The 22,936-nt window shown below is 35.0% G+C and overlaps 1 protein-coding gene across 1 annotated transcript in view; it reads right to left on the minus strand.

The window, feature by feature from the left end:
• The window catches only part of ERCC6 (ERCC excision repair 6, chromatin remodeling factor), a 48,215-nt gene that overhangs the window by 7,157 nt on the left and 18,122 nt on the right, over positions 1-22,936 (minus strand). The window contains exons 6-15 of the mRNA XM_032191269.1: positions 21,718-21,843; positions 17,083-17,241; positions 14,369-14,504; positions 7,502-7,672; positions 6,861-7,037; positions 5,427-5,543; positions 4,536-4,631; positions 2,518-2,736; positions 1,658-1,768; positions 1,043-1,162 (exon numbers count right to left, since the gene is read on the minus strand). Of these exons, the coding sequence (XP_032047160.1) occupies positions 1,043-1,162; positions 1,658-1,768; positions 2,518-2,736; positions 4,536-4,631; positions 5,427-5,543; positions 6,861-7,037; positions 7,502-7,672; positions 14,369-14,504; positions 17,083-17,241; positions 21,718-21,843 (1,432 nt within the window). The remainder of the gene's footprint in view (positions 1-1,042; positions 1,163-1,657; positions 1,769-2,517; positions 2,737-4,535; positions 4,632-5,426; positions 5,544-6,860; positions 7,038-7,501; positions 7,673-14,368; positions 14,505-17,082; positions 17,242-21,717; positions 21,844-22,936) is intronic.

Raw genomic sequence — 22,936 nt, forward strand, 5'->3', positions numbered from 1 at the left:
AGCCTCCTAGACAAGTATTTGACACCCGGGATACCACTGTTTCAAACCTAGATTGGACATTTAACAAATAGTTCAAAAAGTTAATAGTTATGGTATTTCTACAGCATTAAAACAACTAATTCAGAAGGAGAGGAAAACAATTTAGAAAGCTTATCTATGTAGAAAGACAAGAATACGATTGTACCAAGAGTTCTATTTTGGAATCTCAAAGAATAAATTAGTATCTTAAAATTAGAACTCACGTCTGAGTTCTAAGTATATATCCCAGATAGATACGTTACACAGGCTTGTTCCAAAAGAGATCTACTTATATATATTTCCTTTGAATTTTGCTCCTTTTTCTCAACTGAAAGCTTTTATTGAACAAACATCTTGAATCAACCACTAAAACAGACCGCTCCAGGTCAGACTGCACACTTGCAGATCTCAGAGTTATGCAGGGTTTCTACCAGAAATCTTTTTTTAACTCTCAAACATGTAAGCTCTGCATACTGTTAAGGGATCTGATAATGTAGAGTCTCATAGCATCATCAAATAAACAACAATTCCGTTAAGGTGTTGGCTTAAAAGCAGCTTCTCCTAAGGACACAGCTACATATCATTATTTATTGACAAACCCAATTTAAGCAATATTATTTGTTCTCCTTTTCTTACCCTACATCGCCACCAGAAACAGTCATGCCTGTTCAACAGCAGTTATACTCTTCCTTGAGAAACATCTAGTCTGTTTATTTATTTGGAAAAAAAAAAATACAAAAACCTCCAGTCCATTTCAACTGTTTGTTTTGCTAAATTCTGATTATATGAATTGACAGTACTGAAGAGTGGTAAGATCTAGCAGCACAAAGGGGATGTGGTGGGAACTGCTTAAATTGGCTTTGCCACAAGAGCAATCATAAGGTAGAGCTGTCCCCTAATTGACCATTGCTGGCAGCAGCAACTTAGGGAGCAGCAACATACTGCTTTAACACTATAGATGTCATATCATCTTCACTTTTATTTCAACTCAGCTGGTAAATGGAATGCAATGGACCAAACTCACCTGTGTGTCTGTACTGGGATTCCAGTCAGGATCATAAATAATAACCCGGTCAGCACCAGTTAGGTTGACTCCAATACCACCAACACGGGTTGTCAGAAGAAAAATAAATATGGATTTGTCCTATAATGCAAGATAGAAATTACTAAAAGAATTACCAAAGCACAAGATCATTTTCATTATTTCCTGGATTCTTTTATTATTATTATTTGCAAAAATCCAAAGGGAGACAAGAAGAAGAGTAAGTTTCCTCATTTATTTAATATCTCTTTTGACAAGTAAAAGTAGTTTGATCTAGATTTAATTTACTGTTGCCCAACAAAAATTCTTTTTCCTTCCTTCAACCCTTTTTCTTCTTCCTTTTTTCTTAGCAGAAAACACAACTTGTATGAAAAAAAAGATGACGCTTTTCCCCTTACACTAAGAAAGTGGTTTAATTTGACTCAACTCCCCAGTTTTGTGTCTCAAACTTGAAGTAGTAATGTTTTTTGATCCTAGTGGGTCCCTTGCAACTCAAAATATTATGAGTCTAAAAACAGACCAAAAAGGAGTGCCAAGAATTCAAGGTAAGCCTAGATATTATGCACACTAATTAGCGTATAGGATGCAACATCTCACCTCATTATATCTTGTTATAAGGGGCTGTCTGGAAGCTATTGTTGTGGTGCCATCCATCCTGAGGTAGGAATAGCTTCTGTCTCTCACAAAGGCTTCAAGGATCTGCAACATCTGTTGTGATAGGAAAAAAAAAAAAGTTAATGAAATCCAGATGTGAAGACTGCAACTCTGATTAAGTCATGAGAATTTCCAGTACTGATCACAGTGCCAATCAAATAAACAAGAAAAATAACCAACAACTTGTGAATATAAAGTGAGCAGAAAATTCATCAACATATGCAATTGGGGTAAACAAAAGAATAGTTATTTCATTGCTGAATACAAGACTGGAATGTTTGTATTTGGTGTGGGAAACCATGAGCTGTGGTCTCAAGATAATTTAACCAGGTAAGTGGTGCAGCATTCCAGGGAATCCACAGAACCAAGACAAAATCATGAAAATACAGGGAAAATGAATGAAGGTTATGCTGGCCCAAAACATGCAATTCCCAGGATTAGATGTAACAGACTACCAGTTCTATCCTGAAATTGTGCAGAAGGGACAATAAATACATCACCGCTGCTTCAGTCTGGTATTCTACATGTATGGGTACAACTGACTGAAGCTTTGGCCCAATATATTCAATTTGGGCAACACTTGCCACAACATTGTCATTCCAGTAAAGCTTATGAGCTTTGGAACTGGTCTCCAGTTATTCCAAAGACATTACATTTTTTTTTCCCCAATAACATAATATTAATTTTATTAGAAGGACACCATAAAAGAACAAGTCTGTTTTTAATGACAAGCCGTATTGGAAGAAACACACACTTTTTCAGTTTTACTAACAACTAAAGTAAAAACAATTAGGTCCTCTTACTTGTCTTGACTGAGTGAAAAACAACACTCTATGACCTTGCTTGTGCCATATTTTCAGCAAAGACTCTACCACTATCATTTTTCCAGAGCGTTTCCAAAATCCAAACTGATCTGTTTCCTCCACTTCAGCATCTGGTACGTCCTTCAAAATCCTGGGACCACCAGAGAAGAGGTCAGGGTGGTTGCAAATCTTCCTCAAAGCTACTAGTCCTGGGAAAACCTAAAGAATACAGGAAAAAAAAATCCTTGACAAATACTTGTCGCTATGTGAGTTGTGGCTAAGAACAAGAAAAAAAATAATGTATTCATCTAATCATCATCAAGAAGAGTGTTTTTAATAGTGGTTTGCTCTTTAGAGAGACCAATGGATGCCAACACTTGTATCACAGAACTTCTTGGGAAAAAGCAGTACAAGAGAAGGTCAATGAAAATACATAACAGCGAACTTATTCTGATGACAAGGTTAAGTGTATTCTGCAACAATTTCCACATTAGCAGAAGCAGTCCCTAGCTATAGCTCATGGTCAGACTACTCCTATTCAAAAAAAAAAAAAAAATCTATCAAGTTTGTTCTATTAAAGTAACGTATTAAAGTTCTTACTAGGAAGCATGCCCACCAGAATGCATGGTAACAAAGAACAGATATGTGAACACATTTAAACAAACACATGATGCTGGAAACCATCACTTTTGATGCCATATTAGAAGAGTTCTATTCAGTTATTTATTCAAAAATATTACAAGTGTTATTAACTCATCTGATATAATGAGCACTCATAAAAAAAAAAGGTTTGAAAGAATCAATCTTCCATCACTAAAAATTGGATACGCCAGCACACAATCTACGGTCTACCTGGACAACAATGGGGTTTTGTTTTTTCAGCTGGGATTCACAGGTGTCATCACAAAACATCCAACAATAACACTGACATTCACTGTAAAAAATTTTCAAATCTCTAGCAAATATGAGAGCCTATTTTGTAACACCTTAGCAAATTTCTGCAGATAGTCTTGTACAAGCTGCCTCTTAAAGGCATTATTATATATAAGGAGCTCAAGCTCCTTAAAATAATTTTCATTGTGATAACTAAAATTGCTATCCACTCAACGAAACTTGTCCCCTGTACCATTGCAAGATCTGGAAAAAAAGTCAAAACAAGGGTCAGGTCAATATCTGCTTTGTTTAGCACTGCAATATACATGGCTGTAATGACCATGCAACTAGCTAAAGTCACTGAGGGTGAGAGGAGAAAAGACTTCACAGTTCACAAGATAAGGAAATGTAGTAAATAATGCATTATAACAACAACAACAACAAAAATAATATCCTTATTACAAAAAAATAAATCTGTGCCCTACAGCTAAAATGGGAGTGAAAAGCGTCCACTGCACGTGTACAAATGTCAAATGGGCCAAATGTATGAAATGTAAGAATAACAAGGAATAGCAGACCTTTTACACAGGCAACAGCAGGCATTTGAAACTATATTTCTATTACTGCTGTCATCCTTGCCACGGCAATTTCAACACCTACGTTGTGAGGATTGAGTCAAACAATGTTGAAGTGACTACAAAGACAATAACAAGGATGCTTGTTATTTGCTCTAGTATATACTAAGACTGAAATCATCAACTGTTGCATCAAGAAGTTCCCATACCTGATGTGTACTTTCAGGGCAAATTACTCTTCCTTTGCTTTGCATTTGCAATTGGATGAAAGCATGCATACAGTTATCTACTGCAGGTCATCTAATAAGCCATTAATTTGTTCCCAGGACCACAAACATATCCTGAAGCCCATTCCATTCCTACTTTTATCTGGTCACGTCATTGCATAGGAACCACTTACTCTATGTATTCCATGAAACAGTTCTAGGAAAAAAAGCAAATATCCACAAAAGCAGAACTGAGATGAATATGTTTTCCTTTCTGTTCAGAATCCAGCTAAAAGAATGTGGAGGTCAATCCATGACTTAATCCATCAACCTCTACCTGTCATCAACCTTAATTAATACCAACCTGCATGTCTCCACTGAGAATCTGGTAGACTTCTTTAGAGTCAATGAAATTTTGATAGACTTGACGCTGCTCATCTGTCAAACGACAAAAGAGGACCTACCAAAAACAAACAAACAAACAGCTCAAGCCCAACTTGTAAACTTCAGACTGAACAAATTTTAAAGTTTTACAACGTGGAACATGCTACAAATAAACCTTACAGACACATCTAACACACTGAAATACTGAATTAAAAGATATTGTAGAGACCACTAGAAATAAACATTTGTTAGAATTTTTAGAGAATGAACATAAACACTGAGATGGGTTTCATCATATTTTCTGTGCCATTTCCCAGTTGTTTTTTCCTCTCAAATTTTAGTTTTGGAGGAGCTGCCATTTTTCAGTTTTAATGAGGTAACTGTGCAGTGTTGACATTCCCTCAAAGCTACTTTTATAGGAAACACTTCTCACGGTGCCTTACAAATTTGTCCCTTACAAATTGCAAATTCTCAGAACCTCCTGTGAAAACAACAGGTTACTAAACATAACCTGTACTATCATTAGCATTTGAGTGTGAGCATATAATGATTTTTCAGGTGGTTTGATGAACTAAAATGGAAAAAAAATTATGTATTTACATCCTGAAAGGCACCCAATATTATGCTTTACGTCAAACTTACATAATGCCCTGTGACTGACAAGAACAAAAATATAATTTGTTTGATCTGCTTATGATTGCATTCTTAACAGTAGCCCAGATTTAAAAAGTACACGGAAATTCAAAATTTGATTATCTACAGTTAAAATAGCATTTCAACTGTTATTAGGACAAATTATTGACAAATGTTCGTGAGAGACTGGATTTGGGGGAGGAAGAGGGCTCAGATCTAGTAGTAATGATAAGCAAACCTGTTCATTTTTATCTGGAAGCGAAAGGCTCATTTTAACATCAGCCTTCATTCTTCTCAGCAAGTAGGGGTTTATGGTGTCCCGTAACACACATGCACATTTGTATGCAGTTTTTACCTGAAAAAGGAAGAAAAAACAAAAACTGTACTTTGATTCTTGATATCAATTTTAGCAAAAAGCAAAATTCAATAATTAGTAATAGGAAAGTCCTCATAAAATGAGATGCTTTATGATTTATGTGGACCTACAGTTATTTACTCAATACAACATGAATTACAATAAATTCATGATAGCAACAATAACACAGAATAACTCTTCCTCAGATACCACTCATTTATCTTTAGTGAGTTAGTGGAATTTGAGACCAGAAATAAGATTTCTTTTAAAAACCAATCTGAGTATAAATTTGCACAGAACCAAAAACCCACATGAATAACCTCTAATACAAATCAAAGATCAAAAAAAGGCCTGAAGCAATGGTGGTTACTAGACAATAAGTGAAGATTAGTGTCCACTTGAGACTATTAAAAAAAAAAAATCGGTAAAAGAAAATCCCCATGATCACAGAAACTAAAGGTCACTCTGGTCTCAAATGGAGCATATGGTTCTATAATGGGTAATGGATGTGTGAGATGGGTATTAACTGTACGTAATGGCTAAAAATACCTTCATTTCTCTTAAAGCAAAACAAAGAATACAATAAATTATTGATATGTAAAAAAAAACAAATTAGCTGTCCAATTTTAAATTACAAAGCTTCGGACAAGGGAGGCATTTAAGCTCCAAGAAAAAACTTTAGAAACGTATACGTGCAAAACATTAAAAATAATATTTAATAGAAAGCAAATTTGTTAGCATTTATATGCAACTTTAGTCTACAGATTACTATATGATTTATCTGTTAGGCAGCTTGAAATGTGTTTACAAAGTTGTAGAGAACTGTAAATGCAAATATTAATAGGCATATTTATTCAGAAGATATTGCAAATAAATTTAGTTTTCAAATTAGTCTATATACTTTCAGACTTCTGATACCTATTTTTGTCTTAAAAAGTGAAAATAGCTTTCTGTTTTAAGCATTCCTCAATAGCATCTGAAACAATTTGCTGAAGCTTGAAATCAAAGAGGAAAGTTCTATTTAAATGTATCAAAATATGAGATTACTCCTCCAACTTGCATAACTTTACTTTTTATCAGAGAATACTTATGTCTTTTCAACTTTCTTGACAAGAAACAATTGTGTATATGCTACGCCTCTCTATAGAAGAAATTGTCTCATTTAGTTGAATATTTTTTTCACATACGCATAAGTAAAACATATACATGTGACTACTGAAAAAGCGTCTAGAATGTAAATCATGAGGTACATTTAAAAGTCAGTTTCTTAACAAAATAACATTTTTTCTACTGAACTGATATATTTGATGCACTTACCTGCACAGGAGAGGCATTGGAGTATCCTCCCATGGTTATTGGAACAGAAAATTGCTCCATGAACACAGGTAGCGTTCCCAGTTTCCCTGGGAATATAAAGTCAAAGAGGGACCACAGCTCCTTTAGGTTATTTTGCATAGGAGAGCCAGACAAGATGATGCGATGGGGTGTGCGGAACTAGTAATTAAAACAAAGCAAAATTAAAACAAAAACAGAAGTAAGTCATTTTCATGGCTTATGGTATAACGTGATTCCTGCTTCTGAGGATTTTCAATTCTACCACCAATGAATTATCATTTTATAATATATGGCCCCATGCTACTAAAATAAACAACTTTATGTAATATATTGCCCAAAAACTGTTAGTAGAAAATAAAGATTAGCATTAATTCAACATTTGTTCCTAATGGTAAATTCCTACTCCACTTAACATTTCTGATGCTTTTCTTTATAAATCTACTGATGTAAACTCATTTAAAATATTAAGTAAATTAAATAGTCAAATATAGAAAATTGTGATTTATGCTTTATTCCTTCTTAATGGTCAAATGTGTACTTTTATGATAACTTAATAAGGCTATTAGATCTGGGTCCTCCTCCCCGCCACACTGAAAATCTTTCACCTGTTTTTGATAAAGTACCTGCTTGCACGCAAGTGTTACTGCAGCATTTGGATTTCGGATTTTGTGACCCTCATCCAAAATCACATAATGCCAGTCATAGCTGTGGATGTTATCCTGCATCAGTCGAATGTATGAATAAGAGGTAATTAAAATTCCATGGCATGAAGCAATTTCGCGAATTAGTTTCACCTAAAAGCAAAAAGTGCATGCTGTCAGTAACAGAGCAAGACTGAAAATTCAGACTTGCAGAAGTACAGGTTTACTGTCCAAGATACGTTTAAAAAGTTTTGAAAGAGCAGATAAATTATTTTATAAAGAAAATCATTGAATTTCACTAAAATAGACTGATCACAGGACTCTCCACTTATCTATAAAAGAATGAAGCACCTGAATATTGTAGTGTAAAAGATCAGAATTTGACCTGAAGCCTGGTAAGAAGGAATCAGTATTTTTTTTTTCCCAAAGGCAGCATCTGAAACTCAAACATGAAATGTGATCAAAGTAACTTCAAGTTCTCCCATACTCACATCACAAATCTACCTTTGTGTACTGCATACAAGATATAATAGAAGGTTAGAAATAAATAAAGTGAAAAACAAAAGCAATCACAAAAAATGATTTGGTTAATCCTAAATTCTGTCCTACACTCTTCATTAATAGGATTAACCATTTCTTATTCAACCACCAAATTGCATGCTTCTCTTGTAAGCTATATCCTTTCCCCTTGTCTTTAACTAGCCTTTTTAGCTGTAGATTACCTAGGGCAGGAACAGTCTAGATCACCTTCCTTGAATACTTTCACAGCATCTACAGTATTTGAGAACTGCATCTTTCCTGCATTTGTCCTCCACATATAAATCTAATAGAAGAGTGATATTATCATCTGCTATTCAGGAAGGGAAAGAGCATGGACCAATTTTTATTTATTTATTTGGATGTATTTGGTTATTTGGATCAAGGTGCTTAACTGTTACAGAAATCAACTGGAACTAGGTGCTTAATCATCTTTGCATATCAGGACATAAATGAGGTCACTGAAGCTTACATAGGGAAAGGAAAACAAAACCAAATTTCTTTTTTCCCAGAGGGGCATCCTAACTATGAAGATAATCTTTCTTTCTGCTATATTGTGTTTACATAGCAAGCAGGAAAATAGGACTGTCATTAGCTGCAACTGCATTGCCAAAAAAAAAAAAGCATCAATCTCATATGTGTGAAAGATATATAAACTGGTAACCACCAATTCTAAATTTTTGTTTTAGATTACTCACAAAATAGCCAAGCTGCAACCAGAATTAATCCCTGCTTTTAGTCAGAGGATGTCAAAGCTACCTTAAAATCTGTGGAAGCCCAAGCCCATTCTGTATTTACAGTTGCATGAACTTCATACCCTATTTTACACATTAATTCACTGCTAGAGTACAATGACTAGTTATTCAGTAGTTTTCCAGGAGCTGCACGTATTAGTCCATGACATAGGACCTGAGCAAAATGTGGCAAAAACAATGGGAGTTTTATCACAGTTTTAATGTACACCATATCAGCATGCAGGGGCAAAAGCAGATGATGATGAGCTGGGGGGCAATTCTGTATTAAACAAGTACAGTGAGTGTAACAAAAAAAAAGTACTGATAATAATTTTTTTAAAAGTAGAACCACTGCAAAATTTGCTAAAGAAAGAGAAAAATGAAAAAGAATCACATTCCTAAAATATTTGCATATTCAAAAACATCAAGAATACTTATTAGAAATGTGTTAAATAAAAAAAAAAAAAAAAAAAAAGTATTTCTGAAGGAATCATATTGTGTTAAGAGTCCATGATCTTGTAAAATTTCTTACCATGACTTCTTGCTTAGGAGACGTAATCCAAGATTCAAAATGTTTTTCTGCATTTAACTGTGCAAAAGCTTTTACTTTCTGATTATCATCTCCCAGTAAAAACATGACACATCATCTAATGTCAATGCTGTGATTCTCAAGAGGATATGCAATCTTTACAACAAAATGTATGACAGACATAGCAGGAGTTCTAGGCAGGTGTGAACATCCAAACCTTAATTCGAGCTGATGCATTGCCCACAGTCTGTGACAGTGTCCTGGAGCCCTGGCAATGGCCTATCATAGAATATTGTAGGCATCTCTACCCAAACACTTAAGACAAATCATCTCCGGCGATTTCAAATTAAAAGCTTGTAAAATATGTAACCTCTCCTAGTTTTTGCAATTAATAGGGTATGTCTGCAATTAGCCTGACTTACAGAATGCTACACTGTTGTCATTAAAAGATGTTTTGTGAAAGTGCTGCTGTTATTATGGAGGCTCAAGAGACCAATCCCTCCTAGAGGGCAAGCAGTGGACTAGCAGAAAACAACAGCCATAAATCACGCTGTCAGGTAGCAGAAAGAACAGAAGTGAAACGCAGGCACATGAAGGCCATTCACTGTAAACACACCACAGCAGAATCCTAGTCAGGATTTACTGAACCTGTAATTAATTAAAGTTTCCTTCAAGCTAAATTTTTAATAAACAAGGATTTCTGCTGACAATGAAGAAATACAACACCACAATTTTAACAACTCACACTACAACACCTATTAACTATCATTTTATTGTACTAGAGACTTTGTTAGAGGTTGCTTTAGCTTTAGTTGCAGTTATTTAACTGTAGATCTTTTAAAATATGATAATGGACATGCTGTTTTAATACTGTGGCACTTCAGAATTTGCACTATTTTATCATGTAGTCTTTAATTCACAATTACCATTTGTTTAGATTCAGAAATTTTATTTTATTATTATTTTTCTCTCTTGGGAATACACTTCAATGAAATATTTCAGGGCATACACTGTTAAACTAAAAAAAATAAAAATAAGTTCAGATTAGAGACAAATCCTAATGACAAAGGAAAACAGCTGTTGTTGAGCTTTGAAATTCCGAACTCTGGTCTTTAAAAAAAAGACCTACTACTCCTAATGAACACAGGAACATGCAAATGAATGGAATAAGGTTGATCGTACAGTTTTGTTCAGCACAGTAGTTTAGGCCTTTGCAATTTACAGACAGTATTTTCACCTAACATTGTAGTGATTACATTGATTGTGTTGCAGTCTTCACTGGGACACACGCAACATACAAAGGCTAGAAGATTTTCAGCAAGTACCATTTCTTAAAGCTAAAATATTTCAGTGATGTTTTCCATGGATAGGCCTTTAAGCAAACCTTTTCTTCCTGTTGATTACCTTGCTGTAGATACAAACCCACAATTGTTAATGCATAGAGAAATAATATTTATCTTTTTAGCAGCTAAAGTAGTCCTTTAAAAAAAAATAGTTAAGGGAACGTGTACTCGTTATGCATTACAATGATAATATTCTTAAATAGAAACATGCATGCAAGACTGGATTTGAAGAACTTAACTAGTGATAGCCGTGAAATTCTCTAATCTTTCAGATGCCTTTAAGGCACGTATGAACTCACCAAGATGATACCTACCTGGTCACTTACACAACTATATATAGTTTGTGAATCAAAAATGCATTGTTCAGCAGCCTTTTCACTATCTCATAACCAACCATTAAGTCCAGAGATCCATAAATTCAACCTATAAAACCTCTTCGCTATTTCCCTGCCCCCTCCAAAACAATCTAAATGGCACCACCAAGAAGCTTCAAAAGAACACATTACAATGTTTAATAATGTAAATGTTGCAATGAAAAGAGCTAGAGCACTTACTACATATTTAAGAAGAATGTTATTTGTTATGGCATGATAAAAAGTTTATCCAAGTTTGATATGTAACACAGAAAGAGCCTTTGGCTAAAATAAAGGTTCTATAAAATAAAGGTTCTATATCCAGTCATGCCAAGAACTGTAATCTTGTTGTTGAGTTTATTTTCTTTGCGTGTAAATTATGTACTCTACTGTGAGGGCAGAAGGCTTAAAATCTACAGTGTACAAAGTCATCTTCAAATAGATGGCTTCAAGGAGGTGCAAGCATCATGAAGTGACAAGTGCTTTTGAGGGTTGCATTTTGTTCAGCATTTGGCTAGAATAAATAAGTAGTTAAGGCTTTACAGACTGAATCTGATTACCACCAGAAAGAATAATTGACCTCAAAGACACTTGTTCTCAAGAAATTAAAAATTCAGCCTAGATCTTTGCAATGCAGCACATCCCGCATTTTATATAAAACCAATATAACTGAAGTTCATGTTGTCTTCATGTAAATCCAAGAAGTTGGATTTATTTCTTTATTTTCTCACATTCTTAGAGGCATCAGAGCACTTGGTATTTACAAGCCACTTTTAAGCTACATCAGGTTTGAGTGTATTAACTGCGAGAGGTTAATAGTATAAAATAGCACCAAAGGACTCTGCCACAATTGCTGTACCATACTCAAACTGAAAGCTGACTTCATGATGGAGGACTACTACTTCAGTTTGATTCTTCTCTCCACTTTAAACTTACACACATTAATCATCACAGAAGAACCAAACGATCTGTGCCCACAAGCAGGAAAAAAAATAAATAAAATAAAGTGTTACACTTTATGGCCTCAAGCTATCTCTGAAGACTACTAGGATGGGTAAGTATTTGCAGCTCGGAGGCTGTGAGTCTGTTCTCAGGTGACAAGTGACAGGATATGACGAAATGGTCTCAAGTTGCACCAGGGAGGTTTAGACTGAATATTAGGAAGAATTTCTTCATGGAGAGGGTGGTCAAGCATCAGAACAAGCTGCCCAGGGAATTATCCCTGGAGGACACTAAGGGACATGATTTAGTGATGGGACTCAGTAGATCAGGCTGATGGTTGGATTTGATGATCTTGAAGGTCCTTTCCAACACAGATGATTTAATGATCCTATTTTTTTTTTTTAATTTACTTTATTCATAAGCTTGCTCTCTTTTGATTAAAAAGTAACTGTGAATAAATGTGCAAAGAGGTGATGACCACATTAGCAGTGACTCTTCTTTAAAGCATCCTGTTGCAGTTGTCAAAAGATGAAGAATTAGAGCAGGATAAGAGAATGGAACCTAACTAAAGTGACCATATGGTATCCAAACTCTTTAAGTTACTGAGTAGTTATTTGTGGGTGGCATTGGGGAGGTAAAGTTATGAAAACCTGACTATTCCCACAGATGGAAAAAATAGATTCAATTTGTCAAGTTCATTAACTGACAGATACCCCCAAAATTCATGCACACTATTTTATTTAGGAAGAAGTGCAAGCATGTTATTGAGGTCAACGGACTTTTAGGGCTTGAAGACATACCAAGTTAATTGAACATCAGGAAGCTATTAGCACATTAGAGTGTGCTATTCCTTTTTTGCCATGTGCTGTAACTGCATCGATTACCTCACGATATGTTTAATCAAGTGCAATTAAGCACCATATCATATTAATGCTATTACAAGAAATTCAATAAACATTTAAAGAGAAATTAAAAAAAAAAAAAAGTTTTGCTGAATCCTGCAAATCCTGTTAAGTACCTGAAATATGAGGCCAAGAGAAAAAAATAAAAAACTTTCCTTGTTTTTCTACAAGCAAGGTAACAAGGGTTGAAAATCCTGACTTGTCCGAAGTTTCAACTCCAGAAATTGAATAAGAACATGTATATAAAGACATTGGCCAATAAAATTAAAAGCCAGAAAAGGCACTGCTTGAGGAAAATAAAACCAACAAAGTAACATTATCATGAAAGGAGACCAGGTGATATGAACTGACATATTGGTCAACTGAAGAGAAATTAGTTTGCCTGTACAAACAAAAATTATTAAATATTTATCAATATCACGAACATGCAAGGAAAGAATTCACCAGTACTTGAAGCATATATGTATGCTAATAGGTTCCTACATTGATCAGCTGCAGCAAAAGCAGCTAATAATACTGCAAACTGCTTTGTAATTGTAATGTGGACATTAGGAATAGATGGATCATGCCTTGAGTGACAGTGAGACCTAGTGAAGAGAAACTTCATGGAAATTTATAGAGAAGCTTTGCAAACTAATCAATAGTATAGAGGGCTCTCCACAATGAATTCAGAGAATTGAGGATACATAGCATCTTTCTGGTGTAAGTATCTAAACTACAGGTTACATCCAATTATTTTATTTATTTACAGAATAAATGGGCTTAATTTTTCACTGTACTGTAACGGCGGCTAGCAGAAACTACATACTTCTAAATAACCCGTAGGCAAGCACAGCCTTATGGAAATTGAGATAAAGCAGTAAAGTTCTCATTAAATTCAAGTAGTCTTCTGAAGCTTTTCTGTTCTTTCAGAGAAGCTCTCTCAGTTATCAACTCTCAGATATGTCTACCTTCAGCAGAAAAGCTTAAAAACTTCTCACACCAAATCATGTATGGGCATTACTAGTACATGAGCACCACTGTAAAAGTAGATTAGGTATCATACTGTGTTGGCTATTATAAATGGATAGACTTTTAAAGGAAAATAACATGTTAAAACAATTATGAACTTCAATTCCATAAAAAGCTGAGCTGTCTAACCCTGCAGGGGCCCCATAGCAAGCTTGAACTACTTGCAATCTGGTTTACAAGCAGCCTAGTCATGGCAGAATGGATTTCAGCACAATCAAAATGCTCTGAACAACAAACCTGTTACGTTTAACTTGTTCAAGTAACGTTGTTCTGTATTATAATGTAATTGTACTCCAGGAATGACAATTCCCATTTTGTCCTGTTTCCTAACAAATCTATACAAGGCAGTGAATTTTGTAACTTTTTAAAACAATCAGAGGAAGATCACAAGCTTGCATAGAAACATTCAGGAACAGAAGATACTCTTTTTTTTTTTTTTTTTGGCTAGCATGTAAAAATACAAGCTTCTGGAATTACAAAATGCGTGTCAATTATTACCTTTTTGTTGGTGTAAGAACCAGTTTCATGGAGAATGGCGACCCTAAATGGAGGCCACCAAGTGTGGAATTCTTTTACCCACTGATGCATCACAGTAGCTGGACAAACAATCACTGTTGGACCCAATCCCTGGTACCTAAAAGCACACAAACAAAAACCAAACCTTCAACATGAAATAAATACCCTATATTAAAATAATCTGACATATTTGATTATTCAAGTAGAATACAAGAGCTATCGAAATTAACTGGCACTCTTTTTCTATAATTTTTTTTTAGAGGTAGGTAACAATTTAAAAGCTAAAACAGCTTATCTATTGAATGTCGTGAGCTAATGGATAAAGCTATCAAGATAAACACAGAAATAGAAAAGCTCCAAACAGTAAGGCATAAGGGAACATCCTGCATCCTGTGGTGATACAAATCAGGTTTGAGTGACTACCATTTCTTTAAGAGAAAAAGAAATTATTAACAACCCTTTTATTACTTCTACACCACAAAAAAAAAGTCTTGCAAATGGAGTTGCACAGGTCTTTTGCTTCATGGTGATACTATACTATACTATTATCATCACAATTTACAGATAGCGAGATAATACAGGGACTCTAAAGAAACAGAGTATAATATCCAAATAAGTTGAGGTCAGAGCTGGGCTAAAACCATCTAATCCATTTCCTGTTCATAATCAGACATTTGTTTCTGAGATTCACTGAGGAAATGTGTGAAATAAGGTCTTCCTGTATATAAATTTCAGAGCCACTTTTTAACCATAAAAGAGGACAAAATCTTTTGCACAACAGCCAAACAAGAAATATTACGATCAGGAACAAATACCAACAACCATGCAGGAAGTATACTACAGCAGAAACAAAAATATTAGCTTGGTTATTTGTCAAAAAAACAGTTTACAAAAGGAAATTTATACGCCTTTATTTTGAAGGATATTTCTGCAGAAAATTTCATGAATAAAAAATATAGCTGTGTATTTTGAATGTTCCAAAATGGCTCTATTGTCATAATAGCCAGGTGCTACCAAATATAACAATCTTTGCACTTCTGCACAGTAATGACAGTATGCCTGTCTTCATTTTACAGAATGAGAGCTGAGGCTGAGAGAGACTACAGGAAAGGCTGCAGTGCTAGATTCATACAGCAGTACACTAGCTCCCTCTACACATCAAGGCAATGAGGTATCAAGTCCCTTGGGCATGTTAACAACACAACGATGCCTGCTTCTCAACCACACTAACCAGAAGGTCTTCTGCTTACTAGACTACACAACTGTCAGACAGAAGCTAACCAGTTAGTGTTAGTACCTTCCTAGTTCAGAGCGCAGATGTGGAAACTACTTGAACATGCAAAGACCAAATTGTTTAGACACACAGGCAAAATGAGAATAAAAAGTTTCATAGTAATAATAATTAAAGCTTGTTTTCTCCCATGGAGTTACTCTGGTGGTGGACTTGCTAATTAGATGCGCCAGAAAAAACAGAATGCATGCTCTGATCTGCAGAAAGAACATTGCAATGTAGGTGTTTAATTATATTTCGGCCTCTTCAGATTCACTGTAGTCTCACTGCACTATCCTAGTGACTCTAACTGTGTAACCATGTCAAAAGGTGTTCCTGAAGGAATTCCATCAACTCAGTGGGTCTCCAACTAGGGCTGGTAATATACTCACACAAAGTCATCTGTAGAGCAGCATCCTTAAAACAGCTCATATCAAAGTAAATCAACTGGCCTGAGTGATGTAGTACAGCATGGCAGTTTGGTATAGAAAAGCTACAGTTGAAAGCAACTGGAGAATACAATTCTTCCAGAAGACAGCAATGCTTTCTCTTTAAAGCATTATTTTACAATTAATGCACATACTGAACATAAGCTAAATGTCCCTCTATATATTGTTAAAATTTTTGTTCAGTACAGTACTGCAACATTTGTTTAATTGCATGTCATAATTCACATCAGATATAGAGCCACCAAAACTAGAAAACTCAAGTGTTATTCACGCATGCACTTGTAAATCCAAGAATGCCAACAAGTATCCTTTCCGGTAATTTCACCTATAAAGAAAGAATTTCAAAGCATTGTTCAATAATAAAGAAAGAATGATAGCTTTTGTAAGCCAGTCACTCGAATATAGTTTTGAATAGCAACAAAGATGGAAATTCCTCTGTGTAAGTTACAGTTTTTATTACTACTACTATTTTTTGGCATAGATAATTCCCTGCCGATCAGAAACTCCAACTTTCATCGCAAATCAGCTTGCTGCTTCCTGTAAAGCATTCACCTGGTGTCTTGCCAGAACAAATATTTTAATGTAAAATTTAATAAATGGAACCAAAGGTATTACATCTAATTTAAAATTCCATATTGTGTAAACTATTGATATTAACGTAATTGAGTTTGTAAACAATCCATTTGTGGAAGCTAACCTTAGACACTGTATTGACCCAAAATATCTAGTGCGGCTCATCTGCAAAATGAAGCATCAATGCCTGGAATTCATTAAAAGTGTTACATGTTTAATTTTTCCTGCCCTACAGCTCCATTGTCTCGTAAAATTTTTCCTTTGATGTCCCCCACTAAAAGAATTAAAGGAATATTGTAATTGAAATGTCATTAATAATTCACAGGACCCTCCTCCACCAGCAATACATCTGATGAAATATTAATTGAGCTCCACAGACTGACAGTCTGCAGAGGAGCACTTGCCTGTAATTTGAACCACGAGTCCTGATCTTGCTGTAGCTCAGACCTGCCAAGAAGGCAATTATCTGGATGGTCTTGCCCAATCCCATCTCATCTCCCAGAATTCCTCCTGCCTGCTGGCAGTGCAATTCCCAGAGCCACCTAACACCTGTCTGCTGGTACCTAAAAACAAGGAAAAGAAGATGGCAAATGTTTGATAATACAGATCGTAACAGAAAGTACTCATGAATTAATCATTTGGCAAGGTTCTTCTACTAGTTACAGTAACATGCTGGATGTATGTTTTACATGAGTGCTGTATTTACTAGGTCATACATTTTTGATGGGCTCAAACATTACATGTGACTTTCATTCTTTATGCAATGCTAAAACATTTCTAATTAAACTGATAGTCATGGTAATTAGAGGGTATTTTATTTCATGTATATTTTAAGTGTTAAAAGTAACTTGGAAAGCTACTCTTAACAAGGCATAATTATCTTTTCAGAAGAGAAGACATGCATGGGTCTCATGAATTACATTATTTGGAACATACACCTTGAACTGAAGGAAAAGCTTGACTTACAAGGGCTACAGTCTTCACTCTCCACTCTGAAAACTGATCACATCTGTCACACTATGCTTTCTGTTTACGTAAATTCATTGAATAACATTTAATCTCTTTTAATGAATAAATAAGTCAAGAAGGCAAAACATTTAGGAAGGCAAAACAATAGAAGCTATACCAGTGAATAGGATGCAGCAGAGTGTTATCATGTAAGAGTATCAGGGTAGTTTCTATTCCCAGTTGCCCACTACAAATTGTACAAGCAACAATGTTAAATACATTCCAGTTAAAAGCAGTAGATTAGAAAACAACATTTACAACGGCAAGCTAAAAAGGTGGAGGTAGGATGCTGGAGAGAGAATTTTAAAACATGCTTTTTTACAATGATATGAAATAGTGACAGCAACAGAAGAAATATAACCTTTTGGAAAAGGGAGGGGGGTTAAATTGAAAACAACAAAAAAGTGAATCAACAGCATATTTAAATAATTTCAAAGAAAATCCCTGTTTTCAGCATTTCTCTGTCTTGTAATTTAGAAGACCAAGGTTACCAGTATTATTTTCTTGATGGCATACATTGCTGGAATGCCAAGCACAGCAAAGAGCAAAACCTAATTTTTTTTTGTAAAATAGGAATCGTTCATTTTCGGGGCATTCTCTTGTATGCATATTTCAGATGTTTTTCTTTCAACAAAGAACGTTTAGGAGTACTGACAGCTAATGACACTAGTATCTACAAAGCCCTATTAAAATCAATTTATGTTGTGATCTGTATGGATTTAGATGACTGCTGAAAGGAAATAAACAAACAGCCTGAGTAGTTAGAAAAAGATGATCAAAGAACACATCTAATGGTTCAGACATCATTCTATCTGCTGATATCTCAAATGCATTATACCAAGAAGCCCTTAAAAACCCTTTTATTAGGGATGAATTCACCTAAATGAATGCAGGAATCTAAATTAAACAACTACAAAATCGCTTTCAGGATTGGCCGTAACCGGGTAAAGATGCTACTTGTTACAATATTTTATGAAGGTCAGAACATTTTCTGATGGAAATATTGAAAAAAAAATCTAGAAAAAAAAGAATCTTAATTTGAGTCAGAAACTACTCCAGACTAATTTTCAGCATATATCTTCAGAGGACAACTACTCAGTAATTTCCTGATGTTATTTCATATTATTTCTTAGGATTACATCTAGTGCTTAAAAGCTAGCTTCATTTATAAGCATTTTTTTTCCATCTTCTCTTTCTCCCCTTTCTTCTCAAAAAGAAAGACAATACAGTTTATAAAGTCTGGGCGAAATTCTGCTCCAAGGATATCTAAAAATAGAGAAGACGCAAGCACTTTCACCAAACATCCAGATGAACAAAACGTAAAGAGCAAATTAATAGCTATTACTAACCGTAATAGGTTTAAACAGGCAAAATAACAGATTAAAATTTACTAGGAAAACCTTTGGACCCTGAAGATTAAAAATAGCAAAAGCTTTTTTATTTATTTTTTTTAAAGGATAGAAAGATAATAGCAAAAAAAAATCACGCAACTTTCTGCAACGAAATGAAATTCTCACGTCATTCTGGGTCACAAAGTGCTTCCCTTTCTTAAGTCAATCTCATGCACTAAGACAAACAAACCAGCTAGGCTTGTTTGTTAGGCTTTCCAAACAAACCTGAAGAGTAATTTAAGACTTTTTTGTCTTCTTCTTCTAACCTTTCGTACTTCAATAGCTCTCAATATTACTCATCATTAAGGAAATACAGTATCCATCTATGGTGTCTTTCTATTCCCTACACAGGAACAATGCTCTGTACAAGATTTCAAGTGTCTACTTAAACGTGAAACTTTAATTGCATAGATTTTTATTTTCTGTTTACTGGATACAATACTAAACTGCATTCATGAAGCTACATAGACGATTTCAACTCCCAGAACCTCCCCTACACAAGCATGCTGTATGCCAAGGCCAGACATGAGTATCTTAGAAGATGTACCAAACAAAACCAGGAACATATTTTTAAATAATGTCCTGTAAATACATTTCTAAAGCTCTGTGTTTTTAATTTTTTTTTATTTTATTTTTTTCCAGAGACAGAACATTACTTTAAATGACTATGAAAGTACACAGAGATAAATATTAATATTAGCTTGTGAGGAACACATAAAGGTGATTTGCTATGCCAATTCTTTGTAAAAACATCTAAGCATGAAAAAATTGTAACAATTGAAAAGGTTAAGAAAAACTTTAAAAGTTTCTCCCAAATAATTTTTTACGGTCATACAGAGAGATAATCAATTCTCTTTAATCTTATGCTTTCATTAGACTTTTTTTTTTTTTCCACTGAAAAAATACAGTTGAATAAAAATGTTGCCCAATCTTCTAGATAGTCATGTTTGCACTGAATTTCACATCAGCAATTACCCTCTGATGCACCCCTCAAAATTTACCACTGTAGCTAACAGTGTTTATTTGCATTGCTGCTGAGACAAAATGGCATTGCAGTCATGTAAGGGAAATCATGTACTGAAAGCATCTAAGAAAGAAAGCTTGTTTCTTGTTTACACAGGCTTATCTCAGGCTAAGTGCAGACAGTGTAAGGCAATGCTTTTAAGTCAGTCTTGCTCACTGTGTTTAGTTCTGCTCCATAGTAGCACCACTGGTACTAGCTAAGTACATCTTGATGAATGTTCCTCAAAGCAGAGAGAAGTGTATTAGAAAAAACAAACCGCCAAAAAAAAACAAACCACCACCACAACAAACTTAAGGATCTGCTGTTTCTACTGTGATATAACTTCTTTGGAATTCCATTCAAATATGCAGAAAGAGCACTTGCAGAATAGTGCTATACACCTCCTCCATGGGTCAATATACTTCCATGTTTTCTACTAAACTTGTTCAGAACTCCAAAGTTTAATGCCTATTGACTATGGGCCTTCCTATGCTGGAGATTTCAGCATTTAAGTTACAAGTCAGACAAATCATTCAACTCAATTGATCTTTCTAACCACTTAGGAAGTTTTGCCAACTGACTCATGCTTGCAGGGATACCCTTCATTAGCGAGGCTGATATCTCTAAGATTAATTTCTAGTTGTCTGCCTTATTTCGATTCCCTTTGGGTTGCTTAGACCACACATCCGTTCTCAGGATGATTACTCCTGCAGTACCTTCACATAAACAACTGGAAACCACATATTGGCTGTGTATGGTCCTGGCAACCAAGTCATTAATTCAATTCCATTTCAGAGCTAGTGCTTTCCTTCTGAAGAATTGCAGGACAACACTAATAATTTCTCTGAGGTTAAGACTAAGTGTTCCTGTTGGAAGGGGCTCCATGCATGCCTGTTAGAAACCATAGCTTTCTACTGGACTAATTATAAGACTTTAGAGTTAGCTTTTGAAAGAGGAAATGGTTTTCCTTCTGTGTGAAATGTTGCCTACAAAAATGAATACAAGTCAATGATGCTTGAAAGTCAGGGAAAGATTATGGATGAAATTCACTTGTCAGCTGCTAACTTGTTTGGGCTGCCTTTTGTATACAGCTTTTTGAGATCAAGATGAGTTGCTTGAAAGCATCATTGGACACCACAGCCATGTTTTAAACGTCTTATAATAAGATTATAGAACTACTCATAGGAAAATTTGACTATATTTTTTGCTAGCAGAAAATTTCGATCACCCTCTACCCAATCACAGAAACACCTATATTCCTTGCTTTCATTTATCACAATTTGCCAACAATGCATCTTCAAAGTAAAGTGATTCTCCTATCACTCTGCACACAAAATTAAAAGAAAGCACTTGCCAATAAAAAGTTAACAACAAGAGATGAGGAGAGCTTCTCAATCCTTAGTTTAGCTAATAAACACAATGCTCACAAGTCACTTGTTAACTCTATTTTCATACAGCTGCATTTTGTGCTTACAATAAATAACCTCTGAGGTTTGCTCCTGCAGCTTTTTTAATAGAAACAGTTGTAGCAGAAGTTGCAGCAAAAGGTATCTGGAAATCAGCATCACTGTTACTACTAATATCATTACCAAGAGCATAGAGCAACTTAATATTAAAATAAAGTATACAATACATACTTAAAAAGCTTTTTGAAAAGAAATCCTGGAACTTTGAAACCCTCTTCAAATTCAGTGTCACTTTCATCAGAACCTTCCTCAGCCACCTGATGTTCTTTGTCCTTCAGGCGTTCTTTTTGCCACCTCCTAGAGTTACATAAGGAATAGAAAAAAAAAAAAGTGAATATTACATGGAATTTTGCATCAAGTAGAAAACAACAAATTAAATATATATATACACACACTCTCAGACGTGTTGAGCTGAAGTAGTAATAAATTGGAGGAGAGAGTTATGCAACTCAAAATATTTTACATGAAAATGTTCATGCAATCCTGATTAGTTAAAAGCTTTCAGTTTTAAAGCTAGTTACAATTATCTACAGACAGAAATACTAAATACAATATAATCAATAGTTAGCACCATTAAAAGAAACTGGCTACCTTAAATTCCTAATTTAAAAAAAACATCAAAATCAACAACAAAACAAAAAAGCAATAAAGCTGAAGTACTTTGAAGTTATTTTTCTCAATTTAAACAAACATTTAAAATACTTTCTTTCACCTAGAGAAATCTTTAGCAGCATATAATTGTATACAGAGGACTCAGCTGGAAACATCACAGTCCTAGGGATGATGTGCTCTAAAAGCTGTTAAGTAGTCACTGAGTATTTTGACATTTTGAAATTACAGAGTGATTTATGGTATGCAGCCTGACGGTTGTATTTGGACTCTAGGCAGGCTACAGAATTGCCTTCCCGCCCTGTGCCCCCTTTTAGAAAGAGTACCAAAGGATTTTCAATGTCCAAGATGCATTTGTTTCAGCGACCCCCAAAAAACCATCTACCTGTAATAGCAAAGTGCATGCTTACTGCCAGCTGAGAGGAAATGACTGCAGTACCAAAACAAGTAAATAACAAACCATCAACAGCACTTCACAGACTTGGATTTTGCTGGAATTCTCCCGCAAAAGTGCATTCACTGCAGACATGACAAACACATTGTATAACCTGACAAAATCCCTACAGAAAGTGTTAAGTTATAGAACAGATGGTGAATGTCCTTGTGCTGCTGCTCTGCAAACAGATTTCATCTAATAAAAAGATAGTTGCATCTGTAAAGATGGAATGATTTGTGTACCTCCTTTCAGATACCCTAAATATATGGACCAGTAAAATTTCTTCTTACTGAAACCCTCTCCCAAGTGAACAACCTCATCCTCCCCAGACCAGCCAGAATACTT

This window comes from Aythya fuligula, chromosome 7 (genome assembly GCF_009819795.1).
Source record: "Aythya fuligula isolate bAytFul2 chromosome 7, bAytFul2.pri, whole genome shotgun sequence".
NCBI lineage: Eukaryota > Metazoa > Chordata > Aves > Anseriformes > Anatidae > Aythya > Aythya fuligula.